Below are 24,086 nucleotides of genomic sequence, written 5' to 3'. Positions count from 1 at the left end.
GCGTGCGAGCTGGCGGCATAACTGCCAGAAGGAAAGTGAAGACTAACAATATCGAGCACAGGGTGGAAGGTTTCGGATATCTCACCTTTTATATTGTGTTCGTGTCGACGCGTCTCTAGCGCGCTCCGCATCGCGCCGTCTTGTCCCTACGGCTGACACTCGGTGAGACTCACCAACCTCCCAATTCTCTGACACATGTAGTGATGCGCTATTTTGTAAGACTTTATTGGATTTGCTCTTCTTGGAAGTAGTGAGACTTTGTTGTAGGGAGCTTATCGTGTAAGACTTCAAAAGTTAGCTGGGCTCTAAGCCGTAAGCCTATTGTGCAGCGCATGTCCTCCGAACGCCTAGGCAGCTAGTGTGGTATACCGACGAGCTGACTACCTCCGAGGAAAGAACTGGGTGCAGCAATTTAAACCCTTGGAATTCTCCGCGGGAGTTGTTAGAACAGCTAATTATTATCTACGATATCAATGCAACTCGCTTAACCTACTGCAACCTCGAGATAAGCAATCCGTTTCTAGTCCTGTGAACCTATAAACATGTGTGTATCTTAGATAATTTGTTAGGTACAAGAAGCTACTTACCTAACGCAAGACGGGGTAAACTGAGACGAGTATGTGTGGCCGAGCGCGCCTAGATGTAGCTTAAGTAACAGTAGGAAGACTAGAAGACACCTTTCTCCCGTTCTTGTACGTATCGTGACTGGTCTCCAGATACCACGTATCCCACTTCTTGAATTGTGAACGGGTAACCAGCTCGATGGGTAGTGTCGGTCGCGTCCTTCCAAACTCTCGCAACGCACGCATGGGTTTTCTATTGTAAGAAAGGTCGTTGAGCCGTAGTTTCTTCAAGTTCGGCGCCCAATCTGGGTGAGCAATCCATTGCTCGAAAGTGACTTCTGTAACGCCAGAACCGGAAAATTCCAGATGGGTAAGGCTCTGACAGAACGAAATGAGATGGATCAAGCCTTGATCACCAAGTTCAGAACTCCTAGACCCGGGTAGAGATATCTTCTTTAGGTTTCTGCAAGCCTTAGCAAGAAGCTTGATACTCTCGTCCGTCACAAGACATTCTAGCGTCATGGTCAGGAATACGTCTACAGATGATTGCATCGTCATAGATTCGTACCGTTGTGAGCGCCGTAGTCAACATTCACGTATATGAGATGGATTTCCGTTAATGTGTCGTCGCGGCAGGGTGGCGAACCACGCTAGTCGCCAGCCACCCTCACGGAGACGTGCCTTCGCACTTCCTGCAACCGCGCATCACACGCTTCACATCAGTAACACGGCCATTGAGCAGATTTCCTACGGCTATGCTACGGTTTATATCGATTACACGCTCCAACACCCTGCAAATAGCCTGCAACCTGTCTCCCGGCCGCCGCCATGTCACTCTCTACGGATCGTCATCTCGTGGCTTCCTCAGCCGGAAGTATCAGAACTGTAAGATAGGATGCGGATGCTCAGATGTATTATATGTGCAGTTCACGGGGCTCTCAGTAATTCCTGCGCCAATCAAGCTCTTCTCCAGTATTTCCGCTGCCATCCTGGTGGGCGCAACAGCTATCAACACAGATACTGGAAGATGCCGCCCATGTTGTAAGTCTTCATATAGAACTTCAGCTGATGGTACAAGCTACTGTGGGGTGAAGGGATACGGAAGATTCGAAAAATCGATAGCTATATGGTGATGCTAAGAAGGTGTCGCTCATAAACATAAGCGCTCACAAACTGCAAACACACAGGGAGTGAAAGACTGAAGCCGCTTCTGACTCCGCTCACACTCCACCCTCGCACATTGGAGCCTACGCATGTGACCCCATCTCTACTAGCGCTAGTTTCGACGCTCACTGTCTTCCCACTCTGCCCCTCCACTTCCTGTTGTCTACGCATCTGAATTCTACTTCCACTACGACTCAGCTTCTACACATCTTTATCGGGCTCACCAAGCGATATGGCTAGCCAGGGCCCCAATCCAAGTGACAGCGGATCACTCCACGCGGCCATCGTTGGACATGTCGATAATCCTACACGCGATGAGGCTCCGGCAATGGCGTCGACAAGCTGCCGGCCCGGTGCGGACATGCAGTTTCTTGCCATCGCGACCGGCCAGATGTCACCTGAGGAGGCATATCCAACGGTTGAGAATACTGATAGAATGTATTGTCGAACACCTATCAGACTGGATAAATAGTTCACTGACAAAAGCAGGTGGCGCGCCCGACTCGTGAAGAACGCACGCAGGCACGTAACCATTGTCGCGAAACTGGGAAATGAGAGCGCGACTTGCACTCTACCACAGGATCTTGCTACAGGCGGTTCAGACGAGATTGGGAAGCAGGTCAGTTCAAACTCCGCGGAAAGCCATTCTTCCGCAATGCTACGCACGATAACATCGCGCTGTCTCGATAGCCTAAACTAACTACTCGACAGGTGGACGCTGCAGTAAACAGCCGCTGCGTGGTGACTATGCACGAATACGACTTCATTGTCGTTGAGATGATGATACAGCATATCCTCGACGTCGAATACCATCTAGACCATACCCAGAAGCTCGACAACTACAAGTTGACACATCTGAAGAAGGCCCAGCCTGGTATCGAAGACGATAGTATTACGGTACGGGTTGACGATACACCAACAGAGTTCCACCTCAAGGTATACCTTTGCGCGAGAAAGATGGACATGCCGGTGCTCTGGCCCATCGCTGCTACAAACTACCATAACTCCCTCGTCGAGAGCCAGCCCACCGCCGAAGAGTTCGCCAACATGCTGGAGAGAAACAAGTCGCACTTCGAGTCAGACTACACCAAAGGAGAACTCGTACACTTGATCGCGGGTGACGTGTCTGCTGATGGAGACGATGGCGAGGTCAACGATCACATGGAGCATGAGCTTCAAGGCTCACTCGTCATAGAGACAGAGTGAAGCTGGCATGGGAGCTGCTCAGTCAACTCACATTCAAGATACTTCTAGGTTTGGCGTTCAAGGTCTGGCGTTCACAGGTGGTGCTCCTGGCAATGATACTTGGGGAAATGGGTTCCTGTAGCGCAGATACAATGAAGCGGGCAATGTATTTCGCTTGAGACAGGGCATTTCAATGATGACAATCGGAGCGCGAACACGTTCAATCAGGATTCGTGACGCATATCGCTGCACACACATTACTAAATGTTAATAGACACTTCTTAAGACAACGTATCCTTCTACCTTGATTTTAGACTTGTAGTGTGTGACACGGGTTGCGGCCGCCCCTAGTGACGGCGCCGCCAGGATACGTCGGGGCCGTTGTGGGGCGCTCCTCCGCGGCGTACCGACCTCACCCAATGCTTCAAACTTCCTTCCTCCGTCACCTTATCATCCATCGCATTCCACACTGTATCGCATAATATTCGGATGGCACGTTTCATTACGACTGTGTCTCTTCCGAAGTTTCCCAAAGACTGTCCCGTCTAGTAGACAGTCTTACATTTCATGCCCTTGCGTGGTTCCGCCCTGTACATGAGCTCCATTAACGAAGCGGCGAACAAGCATCGCCATACTACTCTCCACGTACACAAAATACGAGAATATTAGGCTCAGTACCATTTCGCTGAAGACGTATTAGGGTACTCGACCTCAACCTCTCATCGCCTCCTCTTCCGCTTGTTACCGATCTTGACTTTCTCCGGCAGCTTCAAGATGTCTCTGTATGTATCAACAGCCATGCGGAGCTCTTCACGGAACTCCTTCTTCTCCTGAGTAGCGTTCTCGAAGACTGCGACATCTTGCAGTGGCCATAGTCCTCTGTAGATATGACGCAAAGTACACGCCACGGCCATGTCTCGTAGTATGCCGGTCTGGTCCATGCAGATCTTGGTCGTCTCGTCTCCGGGAGAACCATAAATCCAGCTCAGTATTTTCAGCAGAAGCTCAACAGTCAGTCTGCTAGCCCACAGCATCGCCTCTGCAAGTTTCGCGTGCGCGACCGTCATGAGCTCCTGATACCTGAGCCGCTCCCCCATGTTGTACATCTTGAGGTGGAACTGGATGGATGAATCAAGCTGGACGGCCAAATCATCGCTTGATTTTCCCGGAGGCAAGTATGTAGCATGATGCAGGCTCCGCGCGCGGCCACCTTTGTCTAGTTGATAAGTGTTGGTGTATACGAAGTTGACAAAGCGATCGACCATGATAGCGCTGAAATCATTCTCGTTGAAGACGAGAGTGACCCGCGGGGGATTCTGCTCGTTCTGTCACATCCTTAGCAGGCATTAACGTTACTCGGAGTGGAGAGACATACTCCTGCTGGATGTAGATACTCTTCAATCGTCTCTGCGCCACCCAAAAGGAAAGCAGTGTGAACGTCGAACTGAACGCCGTCGCAAATGAAAGTCAAGTCGCAACCCTGGCGCTTCGATAGCACTGCTTTGCCTCGCATATTGTTTGGATTAGTGCTCACCCTGAAAGGCAGACTGATCTGGACTTACTTGGCCTGCGAACGGGTCGGGAGCAATGGCTTGCTGAAGCCGACAAACAGTTGCTTCACCAAGTTGTCCAGAGATTTTGGGTCGACCGATATGTTCTCCTAATGAAGTCAGACTCGAGTGGATTGTACGACGTGGCGACAGAGCTGTGTGCTTACCATCTTCAGGAAGGTTCTTTAGCTGCTGGTGGGTGATTTAAGAGAGCTTTGGACGCTATCACTATAATACGAGAAGAGCTAGGGAGGATTAGCTTCCGTCTCCGCGCTGGGCTGTTTGCTCCCTTTCGTATGACGCAATCTGGGGGGAATCGCGAGCAAAAAAAGAGAGCGTAGGTTTATCTCGGGATCGAACACAGGCAAAAATAAAGTCACCTCTCACCAAACAGCTAAGTGAATTGTCAAGCCGAAACTTGGAACGATAACACGCATAATCAACCACCGAACCGCGCAACTTGGTATATGTCAGAACTTATCTCATTATAGACACGTCCAACACAAGATCAACCCGCGTCGAATGTGTTGGCCCACTGATCAGTGAGGGTGGAGTGAAGGGAACGCAAAGCTACGACACTGAGCAGAATACGTCATTCTGGACCGTCACGTTCGCCGCCATTCCTTACTGTTCTAGGAGTCAGGCAGACGACGCTGGCTAGGCAACCACAGCACAATAATATTCATAGTGCGTGATTGCGCCATTCTGCAGCCAATTCGACTTCTGTCTAGACCAGCTCTCTTCGCCCCCCACCACACACATCTAGAGCAACTGCCTTTGATGTCTCAACAACCAGCGGAATTAGACGCGCTTCAATCCACGATGTCTATAGCACAGCAGCCACAAACCGCCGCCTTGCAAGATGGCGAGCTGACCACCGGAACCAATTCGGCTGACATTGGCTATGTTGATCATTTGCTCGGTAAACTGTCCGTCGAGAAGCTGGACTTTGGCGATCATGAGATCTTCGAAACGTAAAATAGCCTCTCGTCTTTCGTACAGTGAAGTATTCCGACTGACTTTCCGACAGCGCACGCGATCAAGACCGCCGTAACCTTGAGTGTGGCTTATCACTCCCTTCTTCCGATGCGGTAACAAGTTTCACTGTCAACAAGGACTTGGCAGTATCAAGGTCCATCTGGATACACACTAATGTAAGTTCTTAGCAATGTGGTCTGGGAAAACGTTGTCCCGCGCTTCCCACTTGATATTCTAGACATAATTTGGATGGGTCAAAACGCGTCTAGAATTGTCTCTGTCTCTCCTCTCCTGATTTCATGGGGGGTCATCATTTGACTATTGGGCTAATTAAACTAAAGATCGACAACCTCGCTGAGATCCCCACCAAGCAGTACAGTCCGGCTGTTGTCAAGATTGTTGCCAGTTCCATCATCGGTATCAAGTACAGCCTCGCCGATGAAGATGTTCCGAGCGGCACAACGGCAACCGCGATGCATCTGCAGCTATATCTCTGCGCGACTGAGATGGGTATGGAGTGCCTCGAAAAGTTCGCATTCAAGTTCTTCAGGAATGCCCTTACTAAAGATGGATCGACACCCGAAGGGCTCAGAAGCTTGGTCGAGCATCACAAGCTGTTCACTGTGGATTTCTGTCAGAAGGCATTCACACTACCTCAGTACGAAAAGGTCATGTGTACTTTTGCAACCCACATCATTGTGTATGAAGACGTCTTCGACGGAAGCAGCTTCTATAGTGGACTGCCAGTGGTTACAGCAGGATACTTGCTCAGATACCTGCACAAAGTCAAGACAAACGTCAAGCTGAGGCTCGAAGCTCACAAGAAGGGTTTAGTTGGCGTGAATAAGGCACATCGACGTCGTGCTTCGCGGGAGCTCCACGGTCGAGGTCCTAGCTCGCGTCGTCTCATCGACGATGTAACGCTTACACCATCTCACATACCCTCGGCTGCGTCGGCTTTCGAACAGCTTGACGGTCGCCGCCTTCTTGAGCAAAGCGTCGACGGAAGTTCCCTCACACCCCGCGCCGGACGGTACCAGCATCAAAATCGCTTACTGCCGAGCGGCGACTCGCGATTCCGGGAGCTAGATGAAGAGGACGATGAAGCCTTCAACCCACCCTTCGCATCCCTTAGCCCGATCCGTCCCGTGAAGGGTGGCACCGACCGGGAGATAGAACATGATGAAGTTCTTATCGAGGACGGTACCGATGCCGACATGACCTTCGTCACAGCCAGCCAAGGCGTCATCTCGTCTGACAATGGGGGACAGCCTCAGCCACCTCCTCCTCCTCAAGCTGGCGGCAACGTCGCAGCGGAGCCAAAGGATACAACCATGCATGATCCCCCTCAGTCGGCAAAGAAGGATACGACCAAGGTCGACCCTTCGCAATCGGCAAAGGATATCACCATGCTCGAAGCCCCGGAGTCGGAAAAGAAGGACACGACTATGGTCGACCCCCCGAAGTCTGCAAAAAAGGACACGACCATGATAAACAACACCACGATGGGCATAGGTAGTCCTGGACCTGGCTCCTGATTGTTTGTTGGAGGATAACATAAGCCGCTGTAGCCTTTTGTAGTCCATACGCGCTCATTCGAGCATGGGTACAACGAGGCTATAGTCTCCAAAGCCCACCATCCCTTTTGTTTCATGACTCTGCTTCTAACGGAGATCCTCTAGGCATAGGCGTTCATAGATGGTCTGTTTCGCGATGATACCCGGAAGGAAAGCAGGAGTATGGCGTTGGAGTAGTAATACACATCCAATGAAACATCTTGAAACTCATCACGCTGCTCCATCACGATCCCCATAACCCTCTCAATATATCTGTCTGCTACCAGCATACCCACAATATCATTATTTATTCCTGTTCTAGCATCGCAACACAACTCCTCAACAACGCCATCAACCGTAGCTGTATGCTCCGTCCGGCAGGTGTATCCGCATGCTTACCAGCACCCCAGCCGAATGGCAGCACCAGTCTTCTTCTGCCCTTCTTATCCAGCACGACTAGTGCATCCAATGGGAACTTGCCTCCACCGAGTGGATGTAGTAGGCCCAGGCGGACGAAGTGGTTGTTCGAGGGTGTCGCGGCTTGAATGAGGGGCAGCGAGAAGGGCGCGGAAGAGGGGAGTCTATGTGTTGATGGGTCGTGGCAGAGGACGAAGGGCTGTAGAGAGGGCGAGAACGCGTAGAGGTCTGGTAGAGCGGAGCTGTAGGTTGTTAGTAGTGGTTTGAAATGGTCCAGGATGATCTTACCAAAGCAGGTCGTAATGGACCTGGACGTTCCCTTGCACACATAAAACAACTATTGACGCCCGCCTCTTATACCTTGCCCAGTTATCATGCGCTTCCAGCATACTGCCTACAGGAGTCGCGAGCGTACTGCTACCCAGTATCGCATCCACATCCACGCTCCAGGCTTCCTCGGGGCTTATAATATCTAGCTCTTCCAATTCGCACTGCGTCTTCGACCTCTTCAGCGCATCGCCCAATGGCGGCAGAGCCGGCGACGGCTCCCTCCTCCGCTGGACCTCGTCCTCGTCCTCGTCAACGGTCAGGCGCGAGCGTTTGCGGCTAAGTGCCACATCCATGGTCCAGCTGTCGTGCGTAAGTAAGTCACCCATCTACGGCGTCACGTCATACATGCGTTGTGGGTGGAGAAGAAGACACGACCAGCGCCCATCTTCCTACGACAGTCGGTCTGGGGTTGTCGCAGAGACGCACGCACGAGCGAAAAGACCCAGGGTTTCCTGCACGTCAGGCCCAAGCTCCCCCTGCATACCCCGCCATCAACGCGCCTTCCGCCTTGCCTGCGCAGCGACCTACCCCACTATCCATCAGCTCAGCTGCGCCTAGGCTACCAGAACGGCGGCTGGCGAATCTGCCATCTCGGATGCTTCGCGCCCATGGCTGAGAGAGACGTTGCGAGTAGACTGCGCCAGAGCACTTGGAACGGGAGTATTCCGCTCGAGATACGCCTGCACAAGGGCGACTGTCGCACGTACGACGAGTCGGATCCTTACTTAGTACGTGCAGTGTCGACATAGTCTGGCGATGATACATCGGATGTGCTATGGCTGACTAGAGGTAGATACAGTTTCCACGGATATCGTATCTCGGGCTGCTCATACACAAACTACATGCCTTCTTCGCACGCAGCCTCATCTACCCAGATGTCACGCCTAAAGACGCATGGTTATCCTACGAAGACGTGCCGCTGAAATGGCATTATCCACTGGGTCTCCTCTACGACCTCTACTCTGGCGCTGAGCCCGCGTATCCTTCAGACACGGATACAGAAGCTGAGGAAGCGCACAAGATCGAGAGTACAGAGGAAGAGCGTCAACATTTACCATGGCGACTCACAGTACACTTCTCCGACTTCCCGTCCGAGCAGCTTGTTCAGCTTGATAACGACGACAAGCATATGCACGATCTGTTCATCCACAGCGTGAAGGAGGCCGACTACCTCAGGACAGGAACAGGAAAGACAGTCATGTTTCTAAGCAAAGAAGACAGCACGCAGCTCTGGAGCGGAGTGAAGAACCACGACTTTGCGGTGTACAACCCCATCAACCAGAAGCTGCTGAACCCGCAAGGAGTCAACCTGAGACATCTACCAGTGCGGCTCTATCTCCCACACGCGTCGTCGGAAGGGGTGCAAGAAGAGACGGCACCCGGGAGTTTGAGAGTAGTGCAGAGGCTGGTGACGCCGAACCTGTCGTCTAGTACGTGTAATTGCGGTGTAGGTGTGGAAGGCGCTGACCGCAGACAGGGCAACCACAGACCATCGGGACAGCACTGAACGCGATATTGCCGACACTATTTCCGAGCAGACGCAGTCCGCTGCTGGCGCAGGCCGTGTTGCACGGAGCGGTGCTGCCGCTGAGCGCGAGTGTGGAGGAGCTGGTGCGCGCGACGGCATATCTCGATGGCTGGTTGCACATTGCGGTGGTTATGATGGGCTGAATAAGGATTTATGCCTGCGCGACGGCGGTCACATGGGAGCCGAGTCATGTGGCGACGCTATTCCACGATCCCGGATAGCAACAATATTGGCAGTACGGGCAGCGTCGCGATAGCGGACGCGGCAACACAACTCAGACGTTCCAAGGCGCGCGTGCAGCTCGCGACACTTGCTTCTGCTGATGGTGCCTGTGACATGGTGATGCTCTGCAGCGTTTCAAAGGCCGTGTAGGGCTCGTGTGCCATGCTTCGCCAAGATGCGGGGGCACAGGCACAGCAGAAGCTTAGTGAGGATCCCGGCAGCAAGCTACCAAGGCCACCCCACGCGTCTCCAGTCTGCCTGGGCGCTATCGGCGTAGCGCGTCGCCCTGTCGACGCGAAGCCAGCGTCTGGAAATGAGGCATTATTGACGTGCGTTGTTTTTGGCTCCGGTGCGCTAGGCCTGCTGTTGCCCGGTTGATGCTGCCCACGGTTCGGCTGGTGTCAAACGGCCCTGGCGAGATATCGGAGGGTGCAGTGGGTTCGCGCCGCCTTCATCAGTCATGGACGATAAGCAATGGGCGATGACATCGATGCTGCTTCTGCCGCACAAGAACGGTTTAGAGGTGGCAGGGGTACTGGCTGAGTGGAGCCGACGAGTAGCGTCAGCGGCTTGCAGCGCCAGACGCACCTGGGCAACTGTGTGGAGGCGCGAGCGAGAGGTTCATGGGGAGTGCTGGGAGTGCTACGGTGGATGGCTTGGTATCAACGACCGGTGAAGCTCCAAAGCGGCTCTTCTTGTGACAGGCAACTAGCAGATAGTGACTCAATATCACTACACGTGCAGTCTCATCCCCGAACGTGAGTATCTCCGACGTGAGGCTGCGATCGTCGGCTCATCTACGACGAAATGATGGCATGTCGCGCCATTGGCTGCACTGGGTAGCTCCCTCCTAGCTCCCTCAACCCTCGCGGGTGGTTGCTAGGCCCGACCCAACCTTCATCTACTCTTCACGCTGCTCCTCGCCCCGAATCTCCAACATCCCCCAGCGCCCACTATCCATTACCCACTCGGACGAGCCTCAGACGTAAGTACCGCTCCCTACTCCCTCCCTCCAGGCCCGCGCCCATTCCCCGGCCGAAGCGACGCTGCACCCACCCTTGCAAGCTTGGAGCCTCCCGGACAACCCGCTAGGACCCGGGGCCAAACAAAATGCCTCATCAACTGTGCAGAAATTTTCGGCGAGCCGGCGCATTTAAAAGCGGACATTCACCCTCTTGCTATTAAGAGCTTTTTCGTTCTCACTCTTTGATGCTGCATCGCTGTCGACCTGCGCCTTTCAATTAAACATCGCCGAGTCCCTCTGCCTAGCGACCGTTTCCGTGGGTTTGATCCGATCGCGCTGACCAGCTTCCGTTGCCATCAACAGCCAAAACAAAGCTTCCCTCAGCTCGATATTCAAACAGTGGACCGATTCAATTCGTAAATGTAAGCTCAATGCCGCCTTGTTCTGGAGCTGCCGGGGAGAGTTCGCGTCACGTTGTCGCATCCTGTCGCGTCGTGTCGCATCGCATCGCATCACCGCCATCGGGACCAGTCTCGCGACAAGCCTTGGCCGAAGATCGTCACGCTCGAGACGTCTCTTGGGAGTGAATCGCACGCGCCCAATGCGCCTGGCCTGTGCTCCTCAAGCTCCGGGAATCCTTCCAGGTCTTCACAGCTGCTCAACCGAACAACCTTTCTAACATCTCCACCCCAGAAACCCACAAACAAACACAATGGCCGCCATCAGCATGCCCATCGCCGCTCGCGCCGAGTACGCTCTCCACCAGCTCGCCAAGCGCGACAAGAACTGGGCCCAGCGTGAGCCCGGTGTCATTGTCGTCTTCGTCATTGTTTTCCTCGTCGCCATCCTCGTCATTGCCATGTTCATCAACAAGAAGGTACGTTTTCCCAACCACCCCAACCACCCAATTCTTTCCCCATACAGCCGCCTAACACCCACCACAGAGGCAAGCTGGCAAAGGCATGGCATAAGATACCCCCTTTGATTCGAAGTTGGAGCGAAGCCGAGCAGTACGATTTCAAGGCGGACAAGACATGACCCCCGATACGAAAGTCATAAGAGCTGTTATGTGGACCGGGCAAAGAGCTTGTGTATAATGTGTTTGAATATTCGCGTATAGGATAACTCGGGCTGACCCTGCTGGGGAGGCACTGTGGTGCGAATGCCTCTTTGAGAGGGCTTCGTGGTAATAATGAACAAGTCAAATACCCATTAAGAAACTGTCGCGTTGTATTACATTGAATTGGATCGAATTGTTAACGTAGGAGATGACTCGGAGCTGCACTAATAGCGTCGACAGCGCGTCTAACAATAAATCTGGCATCGACCAAATTACTCTGAGCGCCACATTATCTATGCGAAGAAAGCTTCATCTCATCGTCTTGCTTCGTCCATGCAGGCCGTTGACAATTGCCTCGTCACCGCCGTCATGCTTCTTCTAGCTCGCCTCGCTAAAGCATCTGCGAACCCAAGTTCAGTCTTGCTGCATGCTTTACTGCAGAACAGGCTAGCACATACCGGACCCGATCGCTTGCTTCTTCCTTTCTACATTTCGCATCTTCGTCATTTACCGCGTCGTCGACGACTTGGAAGATGTACCATGACAAGCAAGAATGAATGGGAATGTTTCTGCCTCAATTGTCATGGCCATGCAGTCTGCTGCTGTTCCGGTCAAGGAAACAGGCTGTGGTGTAGCCAATAATCAATGTTATAAATTGTGACTCAGTGATGTTGAAATTGGTGTAGTGCTGTTTTAGTAGGTTCATCTAAAGTGGTCTGTCTTGTCCATGCTCAGCAACGGTGACGTTGCGATGATTCTTTTGGTCTTCGCATACGCTGCAAAGGTGAAGAGTAGACCTGCTGTCCTTGATGCTGATAGTGGTCGTTTACACCAATTCAAACCACTCATCTCTCGAATAGCTTCTACCCTTCATTGCTTCGCCATCCATGTACCCATCGAGATAGCACTCCCCAACAAAATTCCATCGGCCGTCCTCCGAAGGTCTCAGTATATACGGTACGTTTCCACCGAACAAGATCGCGACTGTATCTCCAGACATCATGCCTGCTGGTCCTAGACCAAGAGTATCCGATGAAGTGATGAAAAGGCGTCTGTTCATCAATGGTTGGAGTGATGCGATGTAGCTGCTGTTTGGATGGTGTACTGTGAGGCTTCTGGGCGATGGAGCGCGTGACGCAGTCCAATGATTAGTAGGCCAGCCCTCTGTATTTGATAACGGTGTTTGTCCTTCTGCCGATCCTTCTCGCGAAGGGTTGACGATGGACTCGAAATTTCTCAGCGCGTCTGATCGATCTGACGTTAGAAAATCCCAGTACCAAGGCGGCAGGCCTGCAGTAGTTACCATGAAGAACGTGAAGTCGAATGAATGCCTGGCGTGTATGACGTGCTTCTTGCATATTCTGTATAGTCGTGGGAGAAGGTCCGACAGATAATCCCCATAACGCTCTGGCACTCCTGCATGGAACTTGGTGTCATCTAGCATTGCCGTAGGGAGACAAGTGTTCACTGTGTTGATCCGCATACCCAATAAGCGAAGAACGCCCAATGGGGTATTTTGACCCATCTCAACCCCAGTATCCATGGATGCTGTGTGGGGCTTTTCTTTGAGAATGCGAGTCCCATCAGGGTCCTGATGCAGAGAAAATGTACTGATGCGGCGTGTAGAGTGCTCAAGGTCCCATCTCGGTACCCAGGAAGGAAGATATATATACGGTGAAGTAGATTCTGCCAGCCTGTCGTGGACGAACTGCGAAAGAATACTTAAGCTGCCGGTTTGCCGGATACAGTACTTCGCGGCACCCGCGTATACTTCGAACATCGACCTCGTATAGTCAGGTGCTACTTCTTCCGGCCAATTCTCCGGATCTCGACTTGCGCTGCTGAGCCCGAGAAGCGCAAAAACTTTATCTCTTGGATCGGTGGCGCGGGATGAGCTTGCTAAGTGTAGCAGGGCGTTCAGGTGAGAAACACTTTCTTCCCGTCCTGAGTCCCAGTGGTGTCTGCCGATGACTTCCTGGATATTGTTGACAAAATCCATACGTTCCGTGCGATGCCCACTGCCAGACTTGTTTAGCCACTCTATAGCTCTCTCAAATTGCGACCACGACAATTGTTGATTGCCGCAAAGCATATCGGGGCATTCTCTAGACACTGCCATCTCTTGTAGGATCCAGCAACGTTCAAACCATGGTGATTCCAGTAACTGGGTCAAAGCAGACCATCTTCTTTCATCCATCCGCGGTAGCTGAGCGCTGTCAGAATCCAGGTAGTAGTTTATATCTGCTATAATGCTTTTTGCGGCTTTAGCAACATCTTTAATCCCGTTAGCAACTGTTACAAAGATCTTGATATATCGAAGATTTCCCAGAGACGGGGCGTTTGAATACCACTTGATATATTCCGAGACCCTAGCAGATAAGACTCACCGTTCTTGAGCGGAAGCCAGATTATAGTATGCGAACTTCGTTTATAGATAGACCGCATGATACGAACTTGCTGGGTACGCTCGACGTTGTCTTCTTGATTGATACAGATTTGATCGACCCAGAACCACCCGTATGCTTTCCAAGGTGTCTTCATTGAGGATGCGTATGCGTGTAGCCTCCTAAGCCCTTCTGCCAGATTCGATGATATTCTCAGCTTGAATCCGTTGCATCGTAAAGTGACGCTTTGATTTGGGGAACCCCAGCAGTAACTGAGAGCTTGGTAAGGCGGAGTGTATTCATCCGGCGAAAACGATTCCATCACGCAGTTGAGATTCGGAACAACAGCAACGATCGCTATCAGGCGAAAAGAGAATGGGGTAGGAAGCGTGTGGTACAAGCAATCTGGTGCGATCTCCGCCGAAGATCCAGGCAATGATCTATCTCCTCCGGTTGCTCCTGGAAGAACTATCGGACTGATGCTAGACATTCTCGATACTCGCTGTATGAGGTATGCTGTTGCAGTAGACGTTGGATCGGCCGTGTCGTTGAGGTTCCTCTGCTGTGACGCCACATGCTTGGCTATGCTGGTCAGACTGCAGCCCGATGTCCTGATTTTCGCACGCTGTCAGCCGTATGGTGGCGGGCAAAGCGCAGATGCGCAGTCGTTGCTTCTAAGTCGAGATCATTGGCCACCGGAAGCCACCTGCGGGACGGCATCGTCTGGTCAGTTCTGTGAGCGAGCCAACACGCTCCCGATGGTCCTAGTGGTGAATCGATCAATGTATCGCAATCTCATATGCCGGTCTTGTTGAAATCCATTGCATGCAATTGGTCTTTGTGGCTGTAAAGTGAGGTGTTGGAGAAGAGGCACGCCACTACCCCGCGAAGCGTTGAGCAACTGCGCATCTGCGCATCGAGATGTTGGAAGGCACCAATCCACGAACATCGGCTGATCTAGGCATACCTAGGCAGCAGCAGCCTGAAGCTCACACGGCATGCATATTAAAGTCGAACGTAGCTACATGAAAGACCGCACATCTTTCTCATCCTCAAATAATCTCAAAAGTTCAAAGTCAAAGTCAAAATCATCCATCACGTACTCCTGCAACCATGCCAACCACCCTCACAGTCGCAGACCACGAATCCAAAAGCTCACGCAGCCGAACCCACAATGTCGACACCCCAGAAAAGCTCCTCGCACATACCAGTTCACGAGACTCGCAGGCCTGCAAATGGCTAATCCGGAGTTCGGTCTCCGCTGATGAACTCCAGAAGTCATGCATTGTGGGCTCGAACAACGGGTTCGTCCACGCAGCTTTCGATGCATACAGCTATCACCACCATCTCACCATCCGCCCGGAAGACGTATGGTTCGCAATTCTCTCACAGTTGAACTTCTACATCAACGCCAATGCGGAAGCCCTACGCGACCATTTCGTCTCGCACCAAGGACAGAAAGAGCTCGAGGTCAAGGATGTGGGCAGTATTCACTCCGTGGACATCGGTGCCTTAGCTCGACGCATGACAGGACTCATACAGGAGAATGTCAAGGACCCCGATCTGCGCGATTGGATCATGCCTGCGTTCAGCACGACCACAGTCAGCGACCGCACAACAGCTGCAGTACTCATGATGGGTACGATGCAAGCGTATTTCTCGTACAAAATGAGTATCATGTGTGGCATTCCCTCTGTCACTCTACTGGGTGAACGCGAGGACTACGAAGATATCCTCGCCAGGCTGGAGAAACTCGTTGAATTGGGTCCCGAAGCGAGTACATTCGCTGATCTACTTCGCCCTGTTCTGCGCAACTTCATCGCAACTTTCGATCCGGAGCAGGCCGTTGCCTCCCGCGACTTCTGGCAGAAGATCGCCCATCGCTCCGGAGGCGGCAGCGGACCGTCATATCTGGGAGGCTGGCTAACGGCATTCTGCTTCTGGGACGACGAGGGCAAGTGCATGTATAATCTGAAGACAGGAACGCAGGATTGGAACGTCGATGAATCCGACAAGCAGCTGTTGGAATTGGACGGAGTTTCGTATCATCGGGTGGATACCGATGATATCCCGTCCGGCTTTGCTTCTGTGCCTGTGTTGGTGAACGACAATGGTACCGAGTACAAGACGAAGATGGTCGCTGGATCGCTGGGTATCGAGATCAATAGCAGCAATGACTCCGATGCTGGGGCAGAGGAGAAGAAGCTGGATTCGTTGCAGTCGCTCAGTGGGTGGATGATGTATGAGATTGATCCTGCTCCCAAGAAGAACCCCTGGGAACATGACTCTGAATAACCAGTATATGAGGGTGTTAGATAAGGGCAATGACATCGAGCATGATGGAAAAGTACCACGGACTAGTTTATGAAGGACAAGGTTATCGAGTTTTATGGTACCGTACCAAACGTAATTTGAAATGTAAATTCTCTAACAATCTACAAGTGCGTTACCATTGTCAGGAGAGATTTAAGTTGCATGAAGAGCAAGCTCAGAGAAACAGCCCTCTTCGTACAAATCGCAGGTATAGAATGGTGAAGTAATTGCTTGAATTTGGTTGCATATACATCTCAAAAAGTACAAATCAGGCTCAAAAAGTATCAACTTCTGCGCAAAATCGCAGGTTCATCCAGCAAACAAGATGCGATGGTTCTCCCCTCTACCACAACGATCCAAAAAAAACTCTACGTGAAAGCCATGCTCTTCTTGATCTCGGCAATAGCCAGCGCAGGGTTAAGTCCCTTGGGGCACGTCCTTGAGCAGTTGAGAATGGTGTGGCATCGGTACAAGCTCATGCTGTTGTTGAGAGCGTCCTGGCGCTCGGCCTTCTTCTCGTCTCGCGAGTCGGCGATCCATCGGTAGGACTGGAGAAGGACAGCGGGGCCGAGGTACTCCTCCTGGTTCCACCAGTAGGATGGGCATGAAGTTGAGCAGCAGGCGCAGAGAATGCATTCGTAGAGTCCGTCGAGCTTCTTGCGGTCTTCCTTGGATTGGCGGAACTCACGACCCTGGGAGATTGTTAGCAGATGTCTATTGGTCGACTTCCAAGAGTGTACGTACGTCTGGTGCGGCGGTGTCGCGCTGCAGGTATGGCTTGACCGATCGGTATTGCTTGTAGAAGAGCGTCATGTCCGGCACGAGATCCTTGACAACGTACATGTGGGGGAGCGGGTAGATGCGAGATTCCTTGGTTGTGTCGGTGGGAATGCGGCCTGTCACATCCGGTTAGCCTTCCAACTCCTTCATACGGTGCGATTCCACATACAGAGACATGCCAGGGTGTTGACTCCGTCAATGTTCATGGCACAACTTCCGCAAATACCCTCGCGACAACTCCGCCTGAACGTCAGGGTGGGGTCCACCTCGTTCTTGATCCTGATGAGCGCATCCAGCATCATAGGTCCGGTCTTGTTCAGGTCGAGCGTGTACGACTGCATCTTGGGCTTGGAGGTCGGCTCATCTGGGTTCCATCGGTAGATGTGGAAGGTCTTGGTCTTCGCATCTGCGCTGGCCTCGGGGTCCTCAATCGTCGATGTCTTGCTCTCCGGGATGGGTGATCGCGACGCATCGGGTACAATCTTTTCGGCGGTCTTGGAGATGGGCTCGCGGGCGTGAACGTCGTTTACGGAGGCGAAGCCGCGGGAGAAAACTGCCGGCCGTACGGCTGTCGAAGAGCGTTAGCAGTGCTCAGCTATCGCGGTGACACTGGACGGTGTACGTACCAATTCTCCGGGTAGCCAGACGGGTGAAAGCGCGTGTGGAGGCCATTGTGTGTGGTGTGGAGTGGAGAGTGCGGGCTGGGGCTTAAAGATCAAAGTGTTGCTATCATCGAAGTTGTAGCGTCAGGGCGCCACTCAAGCTTCCTCGGTTATGACAACTGCCAACCCGTGATTGGTCGCGCATGTTCGTCGGACGATTCCGGCTTCTTCGGCCCTTCGACGCCACTACATCATCGTCGAAAACGTCAAGACTTGTGACAGTCATCTCGCACATAAAGATCGTTCGCCCAGTGTGGTTCTTTCCAGAACGCACGTCTTTGAAGAAGTCATGTTGCGATAGATCGCAAAGCTCAGCAAGGTCCCCGCACACGAAGATTTCGGCTACAAGCAATTTCTTTATGCTCGTGTGATCAATTGCGCATAGCCAGTATTGGTACTCATAGTGACTGTAAGGTCGGTAATATCGTAGTGGCTTGCTGTACTCATATCACGCCGACGTTAGAGGTATATGCCATATAGCCGATCGGCCTTGATGAGGTAGAATTTTCTTGCAACGCCGACTCACTCAGGAATAGCCGATGTTCCAAATCCTTGGGGTTGATTTCTTTGCACGTACTGTGCTTGCACTTAAATCTCACGAACGCTTCTCTCTCGTTCTGCCAAAACTCTTCAGCAGTCCAGGCTCCATCTGTCGCTCTGTCTCAATCACCGCGCAAATTTCCGGGATTACTCTGCCTTCTAAGGTCAAAATCCCACTGTTCCAAGCCCTACTTCCACAATTTCAGTATGAAACGCAATGCAAATTCTCTTCATGTTTCCAATGTGGAGGTCGCATGTGTGCACTCTCACGCCAACCTAGGAAAAAGCTGAACAGCCTGGAGCCTACATTAGCACTGGGTCACCGCCTTTGCAAGGTTTTGGCTTAATGTAGCCTGTAGACCTGTTTAGTTTTTTTCTTGTATGAGGTGCTCTCGTCCTTATGGCTCCACACTACGTCGTAGTTTTCCATAATAAAACCAACAGTTCTCGATATGCCCCACAAGGATTTCGTGTTATACCAGCTTTCAATTGAACTTTGGGACGAATCTCTGGTTTGAGGGCAAGCCAGTGTCATGTTTTCGCTCTTTCCTCTTCCGGACGTGGACTCACCTTCACCACGCGGACTACCAAAGCAGAAGGCACGACGAGAATCTGGGGTCCGGAACCCCACTTTGAGCTCTCACTTTCACCTTATCGCGACTGAATCTCTTAGAAGCCTGTTTGCTCAAGCTGTCAGCTTGGCGAGGCCTTTCGTCGCCGCGTCCACCCTCTTCCCTCCGCCACTGCACCACGCTCACACGGTCGCGTCGCCCCAAGATCCGCACCTTCCGCACCCGCTATAGCGCTGTTAACGCATCATTGTTGCTAAGATTGTGGAAGTCATGTCTCTCTCATCACCTCAGGTAAGTCGTCTTCTCTTTCGTCTGCTCTTGCATCTGCTGTGGAATCTTGTTGTTGACAGTCCTCGAGGCACATACACCCACCAAGGGTAGGTTCATAGGCGGTAGCCCGACTGGTGGCTATGGCAGTCCACTCCGTCCGCGCTTCGAGCGGGACGAACAGTCCTTGCCTACCGTGGCAGAAGACGGATCCAATGGAAGCGCGTCCACTGATTCACACTCCGTTTCTGGAGGATCATCGTCGCAGCTCAGCTACACTAATGCCATGAGCCGTCCTATGAATGCTTCTCGAGGACCAGTCAACAACCAGATGCCACACGCAAAGCAGCAGCTTGTGGGTTTCGCTTCACCTTAGCATGTCGAGGGGCTGTGACTAACATACATGAAGCCAACAACTCCTCAGCGAGCTCATCCTATGACAGTCAACGGAAACATGCCGCCTTCTCTTGCGTCTCCATCGTTCACTTCTCCCCAGGGCACCCAGCAGTACGGTGACTACACCCAGAAGATAGCGCCGGCTAAGATCAACCATCCCAAGGACTCTGGTTCACAACGTGGCATCTCCCACATGGGCCAGAGGTCCGATAACTGGCGTTCATCCGGTCTCGCGTCGTTCAGCAAGTCCAAGCGTCATCCATCCACCATGGTCAACCCTGCGCCAGCGTTCCCACGCACGTTGACCGACATCCCCGAGTATCTAGCTGTACAGGAGATAGCTTTCCGTCAAGGTCAGTATGACTCGGGAAACTCTCGCAGCAGGGTCCCAGCAAGCCCCTTCGCAAGCCTTTTCGACCAGGTCTGGGAGCGGTTCTTCCAAATGGGTGCAGCCTACGGAAGAACGCCTGCTACATCGCCCGTAGAGCCGTCTCCCACTCACGAGAACTTCGTTTGGTCTATCCTGATCAACCCCGCTACGCAGGATCTAGAGCATCTCAACGGTTCCGTGGACATGGGATGGGCTCATAAGATGTGCAGCATGTCTTTGAACTGCATGGAAGAGCTCATCCGCGTCGTGCGCAACCGTCCCAAGGACTGGGAGAAGATCGTCTGCGACATCCCTTTCCCGGTCAAGCAGACCATAGTGGCGTTCCCTGACCTCTGCGAGTACTACGAGGCCCTCCAGCAAGAGGCCAACGATGCTTTCGGCGGCGGATTCTAAAGCTTGTCAAGCGCGTCAGCTACAACTCCGTGAAGTGAGATTGTTGTCCCACGTTCAGAGTTATGGCCCCCTAGCAACGGTAACAACACTCGCGTGCGGTCTGTTGGTGGTTTCGCCTAGGCGATGTTTACACGACGATCAGGGGTTTGATTGTATGATGTTTCTCTAACGAGATTTTAATAGTGGGTTGATTCCTTTTTGTTAGCATGGCGTTTCACGGTGGGCACTGATGGAGTTTCGGCGCGATCTTGTTGGAGGAGTATCCCGGCAGCATCGTCAGTTTCTATTCATGTTCACGCCCACCGATCTCACGACGTCATGTAACGACCCATGTACAAGGAATGGCTCTGGCGCAGAAGCCCCAGATGTACTGTAGCACAGCTACGCACCAACACGTATAACAAAAACAATTTTCGATACAATAGCCCAAAAGCAATAACACACACCTCGCGTCGTGATACTGCCACGCCAGATCACGTGGAGACGCGAATACGGGAGGGAATGGCTCCGGGCCTTTCCAAGATTTGCGAATATCCGCGTCATGCACATCATATCAGATTTTCATCACCATCTACTATAACCGTGTCCAGTCGCGCAAACCGCCCCTCTGAAAATGACAGCAACAGCACCAGCACGTTCGCATGGCTTCGATCGCCAACACAGCCTTTTGCAGCTCGACTGCAGCGCCGACCTGCGACACTATTCGCGCAACCTCGGGCCAGGCGTCCAGGAGCGCATCTTCCAGACCACGAGCGACGCCCTGCGGAAACAACTCGACGAGCATCGCGACTTCCTGCTCCGGCATCAGCAGCAGCAACCGCGGCTGGCTCCTACCTCGTCGGTAGTCAGCGGCCCAGCGCCCCCAACTCCTCAGGCATACCCACAGCCTCATCCCTATTCCCAGGCGTCGCAGCCCCCTCCCCTCCAGGCCGCCGCACCGCAGCTCGTCCATCGCCGCCCCGAACCCGCCATCGTCCCCGGCGACATCAGCACATACCCGCTCGCCCTGCGCGATGCCCTGTATTCGCAGAAGCTGATTCCGCGGGCGCACGACGGCCGGTCAGCGTATCATGTGGTAGTCAGCAGCAAGAACCGCGACCTGGGCGAGGATACAAAGGTCGTAGGGACTTGCCCGAGCATGCTGGCAGCGAATGAACTCGCGGCGCGGTACTTTGTCGAACATTGTCTTGTCGATGTTATTGACCCGAAGTTCACACAGCTGGCGAGCGGCGCGTTGCACTGCGGTGCGGGACCTCACAACGTGTATGTGCAAGAGGGTAGGATGGAATGATGGACGCATTTGGGAATACAAGATGTCGTGGACCCGGGGCAATGGTCTGGTCCCCAGGTTCCACGGTACCCTTTGTCACCTGCAGGGTCCGCTGCCGTCCTGCATCATACCCGTGCTTTCAACCCGTCAGGCGGTATGTCATGTCCATCAAACATGTCGGACAATCGCATCTGGGATGCGCATCGCCACCACAACCTGATCGACGACTCGCGGGCGATTTCAGAGCTCAGCGATGTTCCTGGTCAACCAGAAATCCGACAAACCGCGAAGTCGTAAGATAAGAAGGGCCAACACGCACCGGTCAGTCACAAGACGTGTCGGGCAACAGGAGTCAGGCAGGTAGCATCCTCTCATCGGCGCATGCTGGGGTACTACATGCACAGGGCGAAATCAGCTTGGAGGAAAGGAGTTTTACATTCTTGGAGCGTTTCGTGTTTTTGGGCGGATATGTATTATTATAATCTATTTCGATGATCCACGCGCATCATTGCTGGGACCATAAAGCCCCAGAGCGAGTCAATTAAATCTGTAATTACCTTACAACACTGTCCACGGTCTATACCGCGCTTCTCCGCTTTGACGTCTTTTTATTACACCTGTCCAAGCTGTCATGTAGACTTGGTTGCGCCGCCTGTAAGCCGCGCGCGTGACATGTCTACCAGTACCTACTCTCGACCTCTAATCCCTCGTTACCCAAAAGTTACTCGCACCCACGCCAGACGTGAAACGAAGGGAGACGATTACCATATCTTCACCGGAAGTCCGTTTCATGCCCACACTTCCCAACAAGGCAGTTTACCAACAAGTGTAGATTGCAGTGTTGGCATGTTCCGGACTCGTTTTGCTCGTCCGCCCGCTACTTGCCGTGGTAGCAGGGTCAGGCGCTCCGCAACTTGGCATGCCCTTGTCCCGGTGACCGGAACCCTCGCATTGCGGGCTGTTAAGCTACGTCATCAACATTGTTCACCAGAGCGCGCTGGTGTCGCATAAGTTGATTCATATCCTCCGAAGAACGGCAATCGCGCGCTTCATTATACCGCGTCGCATCACGTAGATCCCAGACCCTCACTGTACCCAGCACAACGGAACGAGCGACCATCCCTTGCACAAACCCTGCCTCGCCGCAGCCACACAGCCCGCCATGGCGCCCCCAAACACGCCCTTCATCTACCTCCTCTGGCACCTCTACCTCGAGCCCATCTTCGCCCTCGGCGGCACATACCACCTCCACTGGGCGCCCGCCGAATACTTTACCTTCATGCCGTCCACATCCGCGTACCACCCCGACTCGCAGATCGCGTACGACCAACTCGCATCCGCATACCTCTTCTTCGCCTTCACGGAAGGCGTGTTGATGCGCGTTGTGAAAGATCGGAAGACGTGGTGGTGGATTGTGCTGGGGCTGATACTGTGTGATTTGGGGCATTGCTATGCGGCTTGGTGTGAGATGGGGACGAGGGGGGTGTTGGATCTGGGGAGCTGGAGCCAGAAGGATGTTGTTACTAATTCGCTGAATGTGCTGCCGGTGCTTGTGAGGGCGGCGTATTTGGTGGGGCTTGGTGTGCCTGGGGAGGGGGCGGAGAGTAGGAAGGAGATTGAGGGTAGGAAGGCTCCGAAGAAGGCTTCGAGAAAGGCTTGATCTGAGATGTGACCTTACTACCGTTGAGATGCATATATATATTACGGTTCGATCTGGTTGCATGCAGTATGTCATGGTCAGCCCAACGAAGCCTACATGCTGGAGTGAAGATTCTTGCTTGATACGTTCCTTACATGATGCATGCACGTCCAGCTCTATGAACTAAGAGCTAGCGATGCGGTCTTCAGTGTGTTCGCGTAGTCGACAAGTTCGGGTTGTCAAGGAAATATCATGTTGGCGCATATACTGTGGCCGAGACAGGCCGTGGCAGGGTGAGGCGAAGTTTGTGTCGGTTCCAGGTAGCATGATATCTCGATATATGCGTGAGACGCTCTACGCGGTCAGAGTTTCAAGGCCTGCAGCATACACGTAGTTTCTCCAATCTTCCCGTCTATTCCAAGCGCGCGTTCAGCACGGCTGATTCGTCAAGTCTCTGCAGACGGCATGCATGGAAAATATAGCAGCATGTGGGGGGAGTGAGCCGCGGGAGGGTCACGCTGCAGGTCAACATCGAATTCTGCGCGCACTATCGGATTCTTTGAAATGCCATGACGGCGCACTAGCCTTGGAGTCGCTCTCAACACTTTCCCACCAACCCCCATCGAGATGGGAGCCTTCACGTGAAGGTTGCAAAGTGCGCGGGCTGCACAGACGGCGACTGGCTTCGGGAGATTCAGCGCGCAGGACGGAGGCAGGCTATGGTTCATGGCCCCAACGGTTGCACGAGCCGGCGTGTGTCTAATTGGCGGGCGGGGCACAGTGATGCGCGACTAAATGGGGAAGCTCCCGCAGCTGTCAGGTTAGCAGAGCAGGCGCCGGCACTGTCTGACGACGGTCTTCCGTGCAACTTGCGTAAAGATGACCGTCGTCGAGTCAAGGCCTTCGCTGATTGCAGTGCGACGGTGGAGAGGCCCACCAAACGCGCTGTGCGTGCCGGTGTG

General features: G+C 53.0%; 10 protein-coding genes across 10 annotated transcripts; 7 read left to right on the top strand and 3 right to left on the bottom strand.

Moving 5' to 3' along the window:
• Positions 1–2,055: 2,055 nt before the first annotated feature.
• Positions 2,056–2,933, top strand: J4E86_010609 (uncharacterized protein; the record flags this gene model as incomplete). Its single annotated transcript, XM_051451106.1, has 3 exons — positions 2,056–2,165; positions 2,217–2,346; positions 2,439–2,933. The coding sequence occupies 3 exons, from the start codon at positions 2,056–2,058 to the stop codon at positions 2,931–2,933; spliced, it is 735 nt and encodes a 244-aa protein (XP_051297769.1).
• Positions 2,934–3,631: 698 nt separating this feature from the next.
• Positions 3,632–4,425, bottom strand: J4E86_010608 (uncharacterized protein; the record flags this gene model as incomplete). Its single annotated transcript, XM_051451105.1, has 2 exons — positions 3,632–4,237; positions 4,288–4,425. 2 exons carry the CDS (start codon positions 4,423–4,425, stop codon positions 3,632–3,634), a joined length of 744 nt encoding a protein of 247 aa, XP_051297768.1.
• A 1,314-nt stretch (positions 4,426–5,739) lies between these two features.
• On the top strand, positions 5,740–6,978 carry J4E86_010607 (uncharacterized protein; the record flags this gene model as incomplete). Its single annotated transcript, XM_051451104.1, has 1 exon — positions 5,740–6,978. The coding sequence occupies one exon, from the start codon at positions 5,740–5,742 to the stop codon at positions 6,976–6,978; it is 1,239 nt and encodes a 412-aa protein (XP_051297767.1).
• Positions 6,979–7,303: 325 nt separating this feature from the next.
• On the bottom strand, positions 7,304–8,036 carry J4E86_010606 (uncharacterized protein; the record flags this gene model as incomplete). Its single annotated transcript, XM_051451103.1, has 2 exons — positions 7,304–7,655; positions 7,702–8,036. 2 exons carry the CDS (start codon positions 8,034–8,036, stop codon positions 7,304–7,306), a joined length of 687 nt encoding a protein of 228 aa, XP_051297766.1.
• A 315-nt stretch (positions 8,037–8,351) lies between these two features.
• Positions 8,352–9,414, top strand: ATG5 (autophagy protein 5; the record flags this gene model as incomplete). The annotated part of the gene is made up of 3 exons (XM_051451102.1): positions 8,352–8,471; positions 8,537–9,173; positions 9,221–9,414. 3 exons carry the CDS (start codon positions 8,352–8,354, stop codon positions 9,412–9,414), a joined length of 951 nt encoding a protein of 316 aa, XP_051297765.1.
• Positions 9,415–15,014: 5,600 nt separating this feature from the next.
• Positions 15,015–16,196, top strand: J4E86_010604 (uncharacterized protein; the record flags this gene model as incomplete). Its single annotated transcript, XM_051451101.1, has 1 exon — positions 15,015–16,196. The coding sequence occupies one exon, from the start codon at positions 15,015–15,017 to the stop codon at positions 16,194–16,196; it is 1,182 nt and encodes a 393-aa protein (XP_051297764.1).
• Positions 16,197–16,582: 386 nt separating this feature from the next.
• SDH2 (succinate dehydrogenase complex, subunit B) lies at positions 16,583–17,666 on the bottom strand (the record flags this gene model as incomplete). The annotated part of the gene is made up of 4 exons (XM_051451100.1): positions 16,583–16,906; positions 16,959–17,110; positions 17,164–17,562; positions 17,621–17,666. The coding sequence occupies 4 exons, from the start codon at positions 17,664–17,666 to the stop codon at positions 16,583–16,585; spliced, it is 921 nt and encodes a 306-aa protein (XP_051297763.1).
• Positions 17,667–19,471: 1,805 nt separating this feature from the next.
• Positions 19,472–20,215, top strand: J4E86_010602 (uncharacterized protein; the record flags this gene model as incomplete). Its single annotated transcript, XM_051451099.1, has 1 exon — positions 19,472–20,215. One exon carries the CDS (start codon positions 19,472–19,474, stop codon positions 20,213–20,215), a length of 744 nt encoding a protein of 247 aa, XP_051297762.1.
• A 613-nt stretch (positions 20,216–20,828) lies between these two features.
• On the top strand, positions 20,829–21,506 carry J4E86_010601 (uncharacterized protein; the record flags this gene model as incomplete). Its single annotated transcript, XM_051451098.1, has 1 exon — positions 20,829–21,506. One exon carries the CDS (start codon positions 20,829–20,831, stop codon positions 21,504–21,506), a length of 678 nt encoding a protein of 225 aa, XP_051297761.1.
• A 1,141-nt stretch (positions 21,507–22,647) lies between these two features.
• On the top strand, positions 22,648–23,145 carry J4E86_010600 (uncharacterized protein; the record flags this gene model as incomplete). Its single annotated transcript, XM_051451097.1, has 1 exon — positions 22,648–23,145. The coding sequence occupies one exon, from the start codon at positions 22,648–22,650 to the stop codon at positions 23,143–23,145; it is 498 nt and encodes a 165-aa protein (XP_051297760.1).
• Positions 23,146–24,086: the final 941 nt, after the last annotated feature.

This window comes from Alternaria arbusti (genome assembly GCF_024043155.1).
Source record: "Alternaria arbusti strain BMP 1465 chromosome Unknown scaffold_23, whole genome shotgun sequence".
In the NCBI taxonomy this organism is placed as follows: Eukaryota; Fungi; Ascomycota; class Dothideomycetes; order Pleosporales; family Pleosporaceae; genus Alternaria; species Alternaria arbusti.
This window is presented reverse-complemented; position numbering and strand designations above follow the sequence as displayed.